Raw genomic sequence first — 14,732 nt, 5'->3', positions numbered from 1 at the left:
TTCAATAATGGTGTAGAGAGGGAAGAATTTCAGGGAGGAAGATAATTTTTTGTGTCTCTAAAAACAAAGGCCCCAACAAAATATAAAGGAAATAACCGCAAAACCGTAGACGAGGAAGGAGGCGCGGGCGCGCACGAAGAGGCGCAGGTGCTCCACCACAGAAGCGCGGGCGCACCACCCTCCGGCGCGGGTGCGCCACCTTCGTGCGCGGCCGCTCCTCCCCGTTTTGCCAAATTTCCAACTTTTTCCAGAATGGTTTGCGGTTTTAAGCGCGGTCTGGAGCGCGGGCGCGCCACCTAAATCAACCAGATTTTCTAGAGAGGTATGCGGTTTAAGCGCGCTCTCTACGCGGCCGCGCCTACCTTGCGCGGGCGCACTTCATGGTTCGCGAGCGCGCAACCATAACACTCTAAATATCTAACAGTTTGAACACAACAGGCGGCCAACTCCAACCACCAGGCATCCGGCCAGCTAAAAGCCAGGCATTCGGACCACAGCTTATCAAGTAAACCCGGCTGTATTACTTGTGGTTGGGACTGTGCCGGCTGCTTCTACCAAATACCGTCTGGAATCACAGCCACCTGCTAGATTAAGAGCTAAGGAAGGTGCCCCTTGGGTGCTCTTAAGATAAGAAGCAACCAGATCATGGATCCCTCCATAATGCCGCTTGTTACTAATATTCAAGCTTTGGCATAGAAAGGTGCCGACTCTTTCATGTGTGATTATGCCGACTGTATGGTATGCTTACAAGGGAGCTCGTGGACGACTGTGTATTAAGCAGCCCCTGCTCTCACGCAGAACACAGAAGGCTATTTTTCCAATCTTAAGCAGACGGAGCTGCTAGTCCTAATGGACATTTTTGCCGCCTGACCCCTGAAAAGGGGCTGGCTGCAAGCATAGTTGTCTATACGGCATGTATGGCTGCTGAGGCGCATACGGAGCCGAATGGACTATCTGAGGGTCAGTGTTTGACGGACAAGCCGCCTGATTGACCCTCTCTGTTAGATTGCGAATACCTCATTGAGGTAGTCTGAAAGATGTCTGGGTACAGACTGCCGTGAAGCCATCTTAGTAGTACTCTCCCCACAGACGGCGCTAGATGTTTTGGAGTTTTTTGAGTGTCCTGCAGGAGAGTTACAACACTAAGACTGACCTTCGGCTGCCTGTACCTACAAAACAACAGAGACTCCCGGGGGTGGGAGTTCCGCCTCCGACGATCAAGTTAAAACGTGTATGAGGAGTAAAGTGCGAAATGTAAATGTGATCAGGCTCTTCTTAGGAGAGGAGTGATCTTCCGGCTGTCTGAGACAACCTCAATATATGAGTGTTTCACTCTCTGATTTGTGTGGATTGAATGTGTATTCAATATGAATCCCCCCTCAACTGATGTAAATGATCAGTATTTATAGAGTCTTTGGGACAGGTGCCTCTTAGGTTATTTAACCTAATTTGATGGGCTTCCACCGTTTTACGGCTTCTAGGGTTATAGGCTTAAAGCCTGTTTTCCCCTTTAAATGACACGTGTCATGCTCTAATTGGCTCATTGAGCGCTGAGCTTAGGGACACGTGTTGCATTAGCATAGGTTCATTTATCAGGGGTATTTTTACCCCAAACATTTAATACCCACAATACCAACACACGACACCGTATAATCACCGAATATATCCCCGCAAAAACCCTAGAACAAGCAGAACATAGTGCTGAAATAGAGAACAAAGGAATATCCAACCGGAATAGACACGTGTTGTTGTGATAGATTTTGGGCCAACTTATTAATGAGTGGGCTTAAACAATTATGGATAAGGATAAGATAAAAACAATTAAACAAATTGGGCTAAGATTTAGGTATATATATGGGCCAGGCTATTCTAAAGGGAATAAGGCTAGGATATTGAGCTAAAAGATTTTTCTATAACTTGATCTCTAGCTCAGATTAATTAAGCAACTCGTATATTTCAATTTTGGACATTAAATTTTGGAGACATTATTTATGTGTCTATAAAAGCTTCACTTTGACATAGGCTTTGGAAAAGATGAAGGTTAAAGTATTAACTCAGGACAAAGAAAAACTTAAGATGTGTACTAAGAGGGAGGCACACCCTTGTTTAGTCACAGTCTCACAGAGTACTCCATATGATTTTTGTGGGTTTGTGTACAAAGAGGGAGTTGCGCCCATTTTGTTTATCAAGATGGTGGTTTGAAACCGCATGGGTGAGTTGTTTAGAGTGCGGTCTAGATCACAACAACTCGCACATTAAACCGTTTTTTTTTGCGATTTGCAGTTTCAAATTGCAGTGCAGTTTGGAATTTTGGCAATATTGTTGTTTGCGATTTTGATGCGGTTTTAAAAAAACTTAAACCAAACCGTATCACAATTATAAACTCACATTTATAATTTAGGGCTTGTTCAGAATCGTTTTTTGTTTTATGTTTTTTCAAAAACAAAAACCAAAAATAGAAAACAAGAAAAAGGTGTTACCACTTTTCAGATGTTAGTTTTTAAAATTATCATGATTTTAATAAGTTTGACTAATTTTTAATTAATCATACGACATTTATCATATGATTTAGAAAAGCAAAAAAAAACCAAAAACAGAAAACCACAGCGATGCCAAACGGACCCTTAGTTTTATAAAAAAAAACATACTTGTATAAAGGCTTAAAAATAACCTGCTTGCAATATTATATCATTATACAAACGTTATATACTCCTTAATTATATAAATAATTATTACGTTATAAATTAATAATTGTCATATAATATACCGGAAAATTTAAAGTTGTTGGCCGTGTTAGTGAATAGTGTAAGTTGATCGTGTTAACTGATTTGGAAAAGCAGAGTATATTAACTGATTTGAAACGAATTTAGTAAATAATACTGATTGTTTAAAAATGTTTGAGCATGCAAAATGACCAATCAAGACATTGACATATCTTATTGTGAAGGATTAGTTATTGTAAAAAAGATAGATATGTTGTTAAATGATGGTATAATTATTATTTTACCTTTAATTACTTGAATTAGCTAATGAAAAAGCTCAACCATTCAGCTTATTGGAAACAAAGCTTTATTGGGTGGAATAAACCCTTCAAGTTACTTGATTACTGATTAGGGGATTTTGCTCCCACCAATCGGAATGCGCCACGTGGGCCAATCAGGTCCTGCCAAGTGTCCCCCAGTTGGAATTGTCAGGGCTTGCCACGTGGCACACGCTTATTCGTCCACCTTGGACCTATTATATCATGACACGTGGCATACTCCATGCCTAATGGAGAAACCGGCCACCCAGGCCCAACTTCCGAGGGAAGCCCAATCAGCCCTAGGTTAACCTAAACCTAGGATTGACACGTTTCCCAAGGTTATAAATACCTCCCTTAATCCTCATTAAGAGAAAAAAGACACGCAAAAAAACGCAGATTACACATTAAACACTCTCACCTAGAGAGACCCAATCACTTTAATTTCCGCATTTATTACTCCTCAAACAAGTACTAACTTGATCGTTGGAGGCGGAGCTCCCACCACCAGGAGTCTCCGTTGTTTTGCAGGTACAGGCGTCCGGTTCCAGTCTCGGAATTGTAACTCTCCCGCAGGACATCAGAAAACCCCGAAACAATTACCAAACAGGCAAACATCTAATAAGCTTATTATATTTGTATTAGTCAATCAGCAAAAATGGCTCAAATCAACTAATTTTCCCAAATATGCTCACTGACCAACACCCTAATTGTTTTTTGTGATTTCTTGAAACTTGCGGGGTTACATCTAGGGTAAATAACGCGCCAAAAGCTTTAGAATATGGTTACGACTTGATTGATGTTTATTACACGCCAATCCATCCACTTGCCGACTCCTAGTAGGCCGTATGTACGCATATACTACCCTCATATCTGAAAGTTCGACTCACTTACCAATTACCATTCATGTGGTCAAAATAAAATACCTTAACTTTGATCACAGTTTATGACTTATACAATAGAAATAAATTAGCATGTGTAATCTTATTAAATTTCCCTCATTATAAATTTTCCAAATATCAACTTTTAATAATTTTCACTTATATATACCCAAAAAATTCATGGTCAGAGATGTTCATTGAAAACCGCACAAATGCGAATTGAATAGAGGGAGTACTAGATATATTAAAAAAATGATCCTTGAATGAATAATTAGGTTTGCAATTAAACCGCAAACTGCACCATATCGCGCCAAATTGTATTTTACTGCGCGGTTTAGGTTTCATGTGGTGCGTTTTGGTTTTAGGTGGACCGTGAACACCCCTACGGCGCATGCCAGTACACTCACTCCGTCACTCGCAACCATTATCACCACCAGAATTCTCTCTCTTTCTCTCTCCTCCATTCCTTCTTCCTCTTCTTCTTCATCAATGGAGAAACTATGGCGACCTGCAACTCGCTCCCTCGACACCCACCTCAAATCCATCTTTCTCTCTCCTCCTAAACCCTCTCCTTCCGCCATCTTCGCCGCTGCCTCCTCCTCTTCTACTCGCACTCTCACAACCTTCTCTTCCTTGTCTCTCTTTCTCTCTCCTCCTTCGAATTTCTCTCCCTCCAAAACCCTAATTCCCCCAAAACCCTCTTCCTCTTTACTCCTATTTTGCTGGGATTTTCGCTGTTACTCCTCTGTTTCGCCTTTGGATACCAATAAATTTGAGTGGAATGAGCCAATTTCGTGTTCTGAGGTTGGTGATGCTGTTTCTTTCGATGATACTGATGATAATGGTGATGTTGATACTCGCCCTGCTATTCCTGTTCGCGCCTTTTTCTTCTCTACCAGGTTAATTTTTCATCTATTTCAATGTTAGATTTCTTCATTATCTTGTATAATTTGATTTTGTTTCAATGTCAATAATTTGGGGTATAGTAATTTTTCTGCAAAACTCTTGGGAGTAAGATAGATGATGTTAAAATCTTTGTTTGATTGGTATAATTCAATTTGCTTTTGATTGCTGCCAGAATGAGTTATAGTGATTTGTAGATTATTCTATCTTTGATTATTCTTTTGATTCATTGTAATTCTCTGAGTCTGAAACTCTTACATGATTGTTAAGTGCATTTGATAATTCAATTATTGGAAATGTGGACATGGCGAGGAAATTGGTTGTAAGAATTGTTGCCAGTATGAGTAGAGTGGTTTGTAGATTGTTCTTTCTTAGATTGATCATTTGATTCTATGTGATTCTTTGAGTCTAAAACTCTTACAGTCTTTACATGATTGTTAAGTGCATTTCCTTACGTTATTTATAATTTAATTGTAAATGTGGACATGGCGAGGAAATTGGAACTTCCTTTCCAAGATACCAGGGGTAGGAGCGATGTTTCATTTCTCGGAAGTTAAACCTCCTCTGTAACCAAATGATAGATGACATTTCTAATTGGGACCATCTTAACAATAGACTACTTTCAAACCTAGAATGTTGAGTTTGAGATTCTTATTTAGGATGGCAATGATGTCCTAAGAAAAAATGTTCAAAAGAATAATATATTGGCATAGTGGAGGTATAAATTTCATATTGTAAATGGTACAGTTTACCGAGTAGCTGTGGAATTTAATAAGAATTGTCTTTAATAATGACTTCCAATCAAATGTAGTTTATTAGCTAGGGACAAAGTCTTTTTGGTTTATTTTATTTTTAATGTTATATTTGTTGTTGTTTATTGTAGCAACAAAAACCAAAGAGGGTTTGTGTAAGAAATGTACGACAAAGAGTGAGAAAAATTGGGTTAGTGAAATATAAGTAAGAGAGTGAAGATAGAAAAAAAGTAGAAGCGTTAACCTTAAAAAAGAAATCGATATAAACAGAAAGTGCAACAAAAAAAGGTTAGGGAGTTGTTGGTTTAAGTTTTTCTTTTTGAATCTTCACAACGTGTCTAAACTGGCACTGGATATTGGCATATTGCTGTTATTAATATTGCTATATTTGGTGTTTTCTTGGACTTTGTCGAGGTTTGAGATGAATAGATATCAATTTGAACTTGTTTACAACTGTTTGGGCTCGTATATAATTTATTTCATTCATTCTTTTATCTTACTGCCTGATCGTTTTTTGGGGTTTTTAAATTAATGCTAGTTGCTTGATCTTCAGTTGAAATTTGGTGCTTTTTTTCTTCCTTGTAGTGTGGACTTGAAGAGCTTGGTGGAACTGAACAAGCATAATTTCATCCCGCCTTCATCAAGGATGACTAACTATGTTGTTTTGAAGTTTGGAAACCTTAAGCCTGAACCAAATGTGAGTTTAATTTTGTTATAGTGCATTTTGTTTGTTTCATTGTTTCAGTGAGACTAATGTCTCTCCCTGTCCTACACTCAAATTCTGCTTGCATATTTAAAATGGTAGAAGTTTAGGTCTCTCTAGTAAAATGAGTTCCTCTTTTATAGTGCTTATGGTTTTAGGAATTATTCATCACCAATCATTTTGGTATGTGATTTGTATTTGTATTCTTGATTCTGTGCTTGAATATGGATCTTGTGGGATATTTTGTATGTTTAGAAAATCAACTGGAAGGAGTGAGGGGGCGTTTGGTTAGTAGAGTGGCTTGGGTTTGGAATTAAGTATGAAGCCATGTGTTATGAAGTTGGGTTTTAATCTATAACACCATTTGTTTGTTATTGCTCAAGAATGAACAGTATACCCTTGATTTATTACCTAGATGTATGTAATGGTCCAATGCCACCACCCCTAATAGTTTCTAAACCCCATAGACCTTATGTTATGGGTTTGGGGAATTGGTTTAAAGCTATTTTATAAAAACACATGGTATGGTTTTTACCCACTTAAATCCCATACCTCATGCTAGAAATCAGAGAACTAAACACCGAAGGACTTGAGCGCACAGCACTATCCATACGTTATTTGTATTTGTGAATGGCATGGTTCACCTTGGCTTGAGATAATAATGCTGCATTGCTGATGGTACCTGCTGGGATCCTGACCTGCTGGGTTGGTATGATGTTATAAACTTATCTATGCAGTGGGGTTGAGAGTAACATTATAGTGAAGTATTTTCTGTTTCTGGGCATTCTAAACTTTTGGACTTGTAATTTTTCCTCATTTACACCCTCTGCTTCTTTATACCCTGTTTATGTTTCTGATGAGCATATATTGGCTCAAGAAATTGATTTGGCTGTGGAAATTAATTTCTTGTGGCTGGGTGTAAGATAAAGTAGGAGAGAGTGAAAATTTGTATTTGTTTTGGTGTAAGAGGGGTAAGATGGTAGAGATCATATGCCAAAAATGGAATAAAGTAAAGTGAGTAGGAAAAAAAAGAAAACAACCATAAATGCAAAGTGAGTAGAACAAAACATAAAATGGAGGTAGTGTTAATAATGTAGCTTCACAAACGGAAGCGGTCCCAGTTCTTGTCTCTGGGTTTTTCAGACTAATCCAACAACAATTACGCAATAACATATTCCCCCCCATATATATTTGGCCAAAGTATTTGAGTAGTGTAGAAGTCAACTTGTTGCATCTTTAAGGAATTTATCTAGAGTAAACTAAGGTAATTGAAAATCTTGTGCATCCTATGCCATGACAACTTGAGCTATTTAGGAATTTGTGAAAGCCACTTACCACTCTAGAGATATGTTATAAATGTTCTAACTCAATTTATTTGAAATTTCATGTCTACTTGCCTAACCTAGTAAACTTTTACAGAAGGTAATTCCTTATTATAATTATCTGATTCCTCATATAGGATTAAGGGGCCTAAGAGATAGTTGATGGACCATAGTGGGTCTTGAATGCGTGCTTCTTATATACCCTGCCATAAAGCTCTCTTTTTATTTCAAAGTTTCCCTGGGAGATCCCTTAGGATTTTACCCAAATTTTCTCTATATTAGTAAATACTATTTGTATTAAAGTAAGTGCTGACATTTATTGAGCTATTTCAATTGAGTCCATTATCTGCTAAGATTTCAAAAACAGTGAATTATTTACTCTTGCAATTAAAACTCTTGAAGCAGGTAAAATTGTTGAACTAATTATGTCATAAACAAGTACCTTTCTTGGTCTTTTAGAAGTACAAACTCACAGACAGGAGCCATTAATTTTCTTAATTACATATTCTGTACGGGTAACTGTGCCATCCGTGCTCAATTGGTGAATAATTACCTAGCTGGCTAGCTATATGAATGTCTTTGTTTTGATATGTTACCCAACTGTTCATACTTCATATTCTAGTTTGGATGTTGTGAGGTGAAACATATTAATTCATATGCTCTGTATTCTAGGGTGTGGGTGCTACCTTAAGTGGAAGTGATTGTGGCTACATGGTGGTTTTCCAGTATGGCTCAATTGTCTTGTTCAATGTTCGTGATCACGAAGTTGACGGCTACTTGAAAATTGTGGAAAGACATGCCTCTGGCTTGCTTCCTGAAATGAGAAAGGATGGTTAGTATCACTAACTTAAATTTGATCTTTTGAGTTTTTGGACTGTATTTTGTTATAGTTGTGCACTTTTATTTTTATCCACTGTTGATAGCACAGTTTTTGCCCTAGTATGCATATGTTCAGAACCCTTTGATGCATTACTTTGGCCAACATTTTTTTTTACATGTATATGTTTGTGTGCGCGTAAAATTTCTTGATAATTAGTTAAACCTTCTTGTTTGCTGAAGGTAAATACCATAGGGATATTTTGTCCCGTAAACAATCAACGATCCCAACTCCCAAGTAATATTGGTTTAGATTTTTTCAAAGCATATATCTGAACTTATTTTAACTCATTGACCCTAATTTGAACTTATTACAAATTTATTTGACTTGGGTAGCCCGTATTGGCCATTAATGTGACTAATTTGAACTTATATCTCCTTTAATAATATATTATTGTTTTAGTAGAAATTGGGACTAAAACTTAGAGCTTTTGATTGATTAGAGAGTTAAACACCATCGTAGCTTCTGTAGAGAGAAGACTTGAGGCATGCTGATTTATAATAAAAGACAGGGAAGGAAGTGTAGGGGAAAAAAAAGAGATTGAGAACAGAGAAACTAGAGTTATATCTATTGTTTGATTGAAATGCGTGTGATGAGTTTGTACCTAGTGCACTCCATGGTTATGTATTTTTTTTAATAACTAATTAACTTATTGAGTTTTATTGTAAATAAAAGCCGATGGTTCATTTTATTTTGAAAATGAAATTACCAAAAATCTTTCAAATAATTTTAAAAAAAATTAAATTAGCAATTCTGACTTATAGAAAATACTGCTTTCTTGTTCTTTTTTTTTTTATTTCACTTTTTTTACACAGGTATACTATGGATGAATATGATCTTGTTTACCCAAATATCCATAAATCACTTGCACAGCCTACCTAACCACATTTCCAGAAAATGAAACTAGTACATGCTTAGCTCAAATGGGGTTTATGCATTAAACAAGTTTTGCTTAAAAAAGGATGATAAAACATGACTAGACTAGCAGTAAATGAGTTTTAGACTTGTTTCATTTAAAGGTTAAAAATATTTTAAAAAAACCATGGTTAATGGTTACCGTGAAATAAATTAATCACATATACTTATTTATGGTTTGTTACAGTGGTGTGGGGAGCAATATTGGCTTGCTGACTCATTTTCCTTTTACTATCTAGAATATGAAGTAAGAGAAAAACCAACTCTAAGTACATGGATGCAAGCTGGTCTTGATCGCATAATGCTGCAGTACTTGAATATTGATGGTATTCGTACCATAGGTAGTGTGCTTGGTCAAAGTATTGCGCTTGATTACTATGTCCGTCAGGTTTGTGTCATCCTTGATTGTTATATTTTAATTCTGAAAGTTTTTGACTCATCAGGCCTGTTCTCAAATCCTTATACTCCTGTTAGGTTGATGGAATGGTTGCAGAGTTCACTGACATAAACCGTGCAATGGAAAAAACTGGGACTTTTACTATGGAAAGAAAGAAGCTCTTTCAGTTAGTTGGGAAAGCAAACTCTAATCTAGCAGATGTGATTCTTAAGCTTGGTCTTTTTGAAAGGTGATTTTCATGCGTTAAGCCACAGTTTTCATATTCCGTGTGTGATTATTTTCTTTCTGACTTGACTGTTGATTCATTTGATGGAATGTATGCTGATAGAATGAGCAGCTAAATGGAACATTTGGTAGTATGACTTGTGAGTATGGTGAATTGTAGCTGGTCGCATGTGTGACTTCTCTGGAGATGTGCATCAAATCAATACTATTGTCTTATCACTTGTATATGCATATAGAATATAGATGATGCTATGAATGAATTTTTAGCTACATAATTTTGAGATCAATTAGAATATTATAATGGTAAGTATGGGGACGCGGTCTTGATTTTAATAATAAAGGGCTTCAAGAATGTTTTTAGGAGTATGCAGTATTGGCGTATTGCATGTCTCCTTTCAACTAATAATTGAACATGATTTATGCTGGTCTAATGGCTGCTGGCTCAATTTCGATTTCTAGGATGCATTTTAAATGTGTTTTTTGTTAGATGAAAGTCATCTTTAATTATTATGTAGTACGAAGTATATTAAATGAAACAGAAGTTGTAGAATAAGTCTGGACCAGAAGTTATAGAGGGACTTCTGATGTTAATTGAAAAATGTCTCGACAATTAGTTTTGTTCATACATTTGCAAATGAAATGCTGAAAGCATTTAAACGGACAGCAGTTATTATTGGCTCTGGGCTCAAGTGAGGCTTCTTTGATGGGAGTTAATTCCTTGCATACCACTTAAGCTTGAGCTTGACCTCTATTTTTCTAGTTTTTCTGATTTCTAGTTGTGGAATTTGTATAATATCTGAATGGCTGATTGTGCTGCTATTCCCTTAAATGGACAGACAAGTGTGTATGCCAAATCCTTGTTGAATTTGGTAGAACTGTTTAAGCTACTTCAGTGAAGGAAGAAGCATAAGTGGGTATTGTTCTATTTCTGAACAAAAGGTTTTAAACTATTTGACTTTTTTTTTTTAATTATTATTTTCTAATCTAATCCTGAACACTACGTTTCCAAACTATTTGTCTCCATTGCAGTACTGCCCTCTCCCACTCTCCTTTCTTCCTGTCCATCTACCTACCCAGAATTGTGTTTGAAGATAAGAAGAGAATAAACCTCCATAAGGAGAGACTTAAATCTGGAGAGAGTATTAAAGATGGTAATAGTAGGGGTTTCACCATCTTGATTATTGATGCCAAACTGTTGTACTCCGAACAATTACAGTACAAAATCTGCATTTATTCTGAATTGAGTTGCAAATAAACGATGAAGAAAAGAGAGAGGAGCAGATTATATGATTGGCATATAGCTCATCAGGATGTTGCTTCTGTTATTTCAGTCTCTCCTTTCACCCTTTTAACTATAAGTATCTAGATTTTGCATTCACTGGTTTATATGTTCTGACTTCTGAGAAATTAAGTTATTACAAATATTTTTTAGATGGAATCAACCATCCCGGTTAATTGTCCATGTCTTCATGATTGTCATTCCTAATGGTTAGAAGATGTATTTGTACAAGTGATTTAGGAACTGAAACTCCAACCTTCTGTGTATTTGAAGAATGGTATTTGCTCTAAGTCCCAAATACACTATTGGGATATTTGTAAGAATTTTAACTATTGGGACAGCTGTGCTGTGTGGAAACTTTGCAAAACGTTGAGTTCAAAGTCACTTGAAACTTACTTGATATCCTAGCTGTTCCTCAACACGATACATGTTCAGTTTCTTAATGTGGTTTCCTGTTTTTGGTTTAGCAATTGACGGCCTTTTGCATTTCTGGAAATACTTTTAGATTTTAGCCTCTGTGCATACATAGCGTTTATTAATACAATTTGGGACTGAATGGCAACCTGCTGAAAGGGAATTCGTTCCTGAAATATCCAGCTCTGTATTTCTGTTTTTTGTTTACTTCTTTGTTTCTGTGTTTTGAAGTACTGATTGTCTTCTTGCCTTGCAGATCAGATATTGCTTGGAAAGATGCCAAATATGCTCAAATCTGGGAATATCTTCGGGATGAATTTGAGTTGACGCAGAGATTTGCCAGTCTTGATTTCAAATTGAAGTTTGTGGAGGTAAGATAGTTTCCCTCTGTATCTTCAAATTCATACGTCGATGTTTTTGGCGGCAATTTATGACTACTGTTGCTATTATTTACTAATTACTTCATATTTGTTTTCTTGAACAGCATAATATTAGATTCCTACAGGAAATTTTGCAGAACAGGAAGTCAGATTTCCTTGAATGGCTCATCATCATATTGATTGGTGCTGAAATTCTCATATCTGTATATGACATTGCTCATAAGTCTCTATAACCTCACTCTAGCCCTTGCTCGACATCCATTCACCGGGGTGGTGGCATAGGCTTTCCTTCATAGACGGTCAATGCCATAAAATTTTTGCTCTCAACTGTACATCTGCTGCTAGCTTGCTAGGTTGTTAATCAGACAACGATTTTCCTATAGCTGTTTGTAAATCCTACAGTTCACTGTCATAGTCTGCTAGGTCCATAAAACTTTGGCTTATTTTCTATCTTTCCACTGCTATATTGGGATAATCATAAAGGAAATTTGATTGTTCGAGATTATATTCTTTATATCTAGTGTAATTTCTACTGTTCTACATGGTACGTTCCATAGCGGTGAAGTAATTTACCATCTGCTTAACTAAGTGCTTGTTTAAATCAATCCTTCTGTTAAGACTTATTATCATATTGAATGTTATGCTCTTGACTTTGCTCAAATGTAATATCAACAGGCCATAATATTTTGTTGAGGGACACATTTCTACCATAATAATGTACTTTTTAATTGAATTTACAGTATTAAAGCTTTAAAATAATTTTAATTACTAAATCTAGAAAGTGACCCATTTACTCATATAGACACTAGAGAGAGTACTTTTCTGATCACTGTATTTTTTTTAATTACAAAGTATTCCTTTTCGAGAAATTATTATATTATTGTAAGTATAATGAGAAATTTCTTAAAATGATAAGAATGAGAATGATGAAATGTGTAAAAGTATAATAAGAAGTTTCTTAACCGGAGATCATGGGTTCAAACATTGATGCTAACAATTATTAATTTTTGTTTAATGAATAATAATAATCGTATGACATGGCGACACATTGCTTAGTAATGATGACGTGGCATATATGGGTTCTTGTGAGGACCACTCCTAATCTCCTATGGTAAGAACTTATTGTGAGAACTCAAATCCTATCCGTTGATTTATCAAATCATAGCCGTCTGTTTTTTTTTAATGAATTTAAGAAAATAAAAATAGAATACTCCTTGCACGCTTATTGCGTTTTGGGCAAAATTTTCTCTCTCCTCATTCCTATTGTCTCTCTCCTCGACGCCATTGATGAACGCTTGAGAGCTTCAATTTGAGCATTTTAATTGTACTTAATTTTAACTTGTACATCTTCTATTCATTCTCATATGGTAGTTTAATATTGCAATTTTGATTTGCCCCAATTTATGCCAAGGTTTCTACAGTGTATCTTCAAAGTCTGATTACTTTCAAATTTTGCTAGAGTATTGTTATTTCAAATAAATTAAACGCGAAACAAACAAATCAAGCTCAAAACCAAAATCAAAGAACTACTTATTGATTTATCATCTCAAATTTCCTTCAACGTAATAATTTTTGACGAAATTGCAATAAATTGACTGAATTTCGTTGTATAATTAACAATAATTTATCTGGTTATTCACTTTGATATGATCTGGTAATTGTACTGGTCAGCCTGTGAGCCGACTCTAACAGGCTGGTGAGCCCCTACGTATATCTTTCCAGCGATGAGTGCGCACCCCGTGAGTAAGGTCGGGAGCGTGATGATAGTTCAGCAGGAGCTATCCCATACAAGAACAATGAGAAGGATAAGATAGATATAGAGTAATAAAAAGGAATCAACGTAAAAAGCTTGTAGGAGAGAGAAAATAGCATAGATTGATATGGAGGAATAAAAAGGAAGATTATATTAATTACGAAATTGCTATTACTTACACCTATTAATCACATCCATCAAATTTTCAGATTCAACGGTGAAGAGAAGTTCTCATATTAATGATTCAATGGGAAGTTTCTAAAAATGAGAAGAATGAGAAGGATGTTCACTTAACGTTAACGACGTGATTTGACGGTAATTATATTTTAGCATTAATTTTTTGGGCCCAGCTCATTCACGTTAGAGATGGGGGTGATATTAACAATCCTATGGTTATATAGGATATAAAGTGGGACAATCTCTAATTTCCCCCTCCCCCTCCCCCTTCCCCTTTCTTCAATGTAGAACAACTCACATGTGAATAACAAATGAGTTTTAAAAGAGGTTTCACCTAATGTTCTTTGGGTTAAGTGTTTAGGAACTTTCTTATTTTCCTCCCAATTCTAAAGGGCTTAGCTTAAAAACTAAATTAACACGAAAGAGCTTTCGGTACAAAATACAAAAGGGTTTCTTCTTAATAATCACCACATTAAGAAAAAAATCACTAGAATATGGCTTGTTATCCCCCTGAAGAAAATGACACTCTTTGGAAGGATTAAAAATCATATAACATAAATTGATTTTATAACAATATAGACAAGCAACTCATAATTCAGTCTGAAAAATCTAGGTGGAAAACCATAAACATGAATATGCTAGGTCCACTCTAGGGACTAGGTAGCCATATACCTTTTGCAAATCCATAGTAGAATTGTTTATCCTAGTATAGCCATTAATTAACTTTTGCACAAT

General features: G+C 36.1%; 1 protein-coding gene across 1 annotated transcript; it reads left to right on the top strand.

The window, feature by feature from the left end:
• The first annotated feature begins 4,200 nt into the window (after positions 1-4,200).
• On the top strand, positions 4,201-12,607 carry LOC110710319 (sporulation protein RMD1-like). The gene is made up of 7 exons (XM_021888603.1): positions 4,201-4,799; positions 6,141-6,252; positions 8,253-8,412; positions 9,612-9,760; positions 9,847-9,998; positions 11,944-12,058; positions 12,172-12,607. Exons 1-7 carry the CDS (start codon positions 4,390-4,392, stop codon positions 12,298-12,300), a joined length of 1,227 nt encoding a protein of 408 aa, XP_021744295.1. The 5' UTR covers positions 4,201-4,389; the 3' UTR covers positions 12,301-12,607.
• Positions 12,608-14,732: the final 2,125 nt, after the last annotated feature.

The sequence above is a fragment of the Chenopodium quinoa genome, unplaced genomic scaffold, assembly GCF_001683475.1.
Source record: "Chenopodium quinoa cultivar QQ74 unplaced genomic scaffold, ASM168347v1, whole genome shotgun sequence".
NCBI lineage: Eukaryota > Viridiplantae > Streptophyta > Magnoliopsida > Caryophyllales > Amaranthaceae > Chenopodium > Chenopodium quinoa.
Note: the sequence above shows the minus strand (reverse complement) of the source record. Positions and strands in the feature narration are given on the sequence as shown.

Bases quoted from the DNA above. Each gene is read 5' to 3' on its own strand.
- LOC110710319 (XM_021888603.1), top strand. From the start codon at position 4,390: ATGGAGAAACTATGGCGACCTGCAACTCGCTCCCTCGACACCCACCTC. The intron at 8,413-9,611 runs GTTAGTATCACT...TTTACTATCTAG, and splicing joins TCCTGAAATGAGAAAGGATG to AATATGAAGTAAGAGAAAAA. The intron at 9,999-11,943 runs GTGATTTTCATG...CTTGCCTTGCAG, and splicing joins AAGCTTGGTCTTTTTGAAAG to ATCAGATATTGCTTGGAAAG.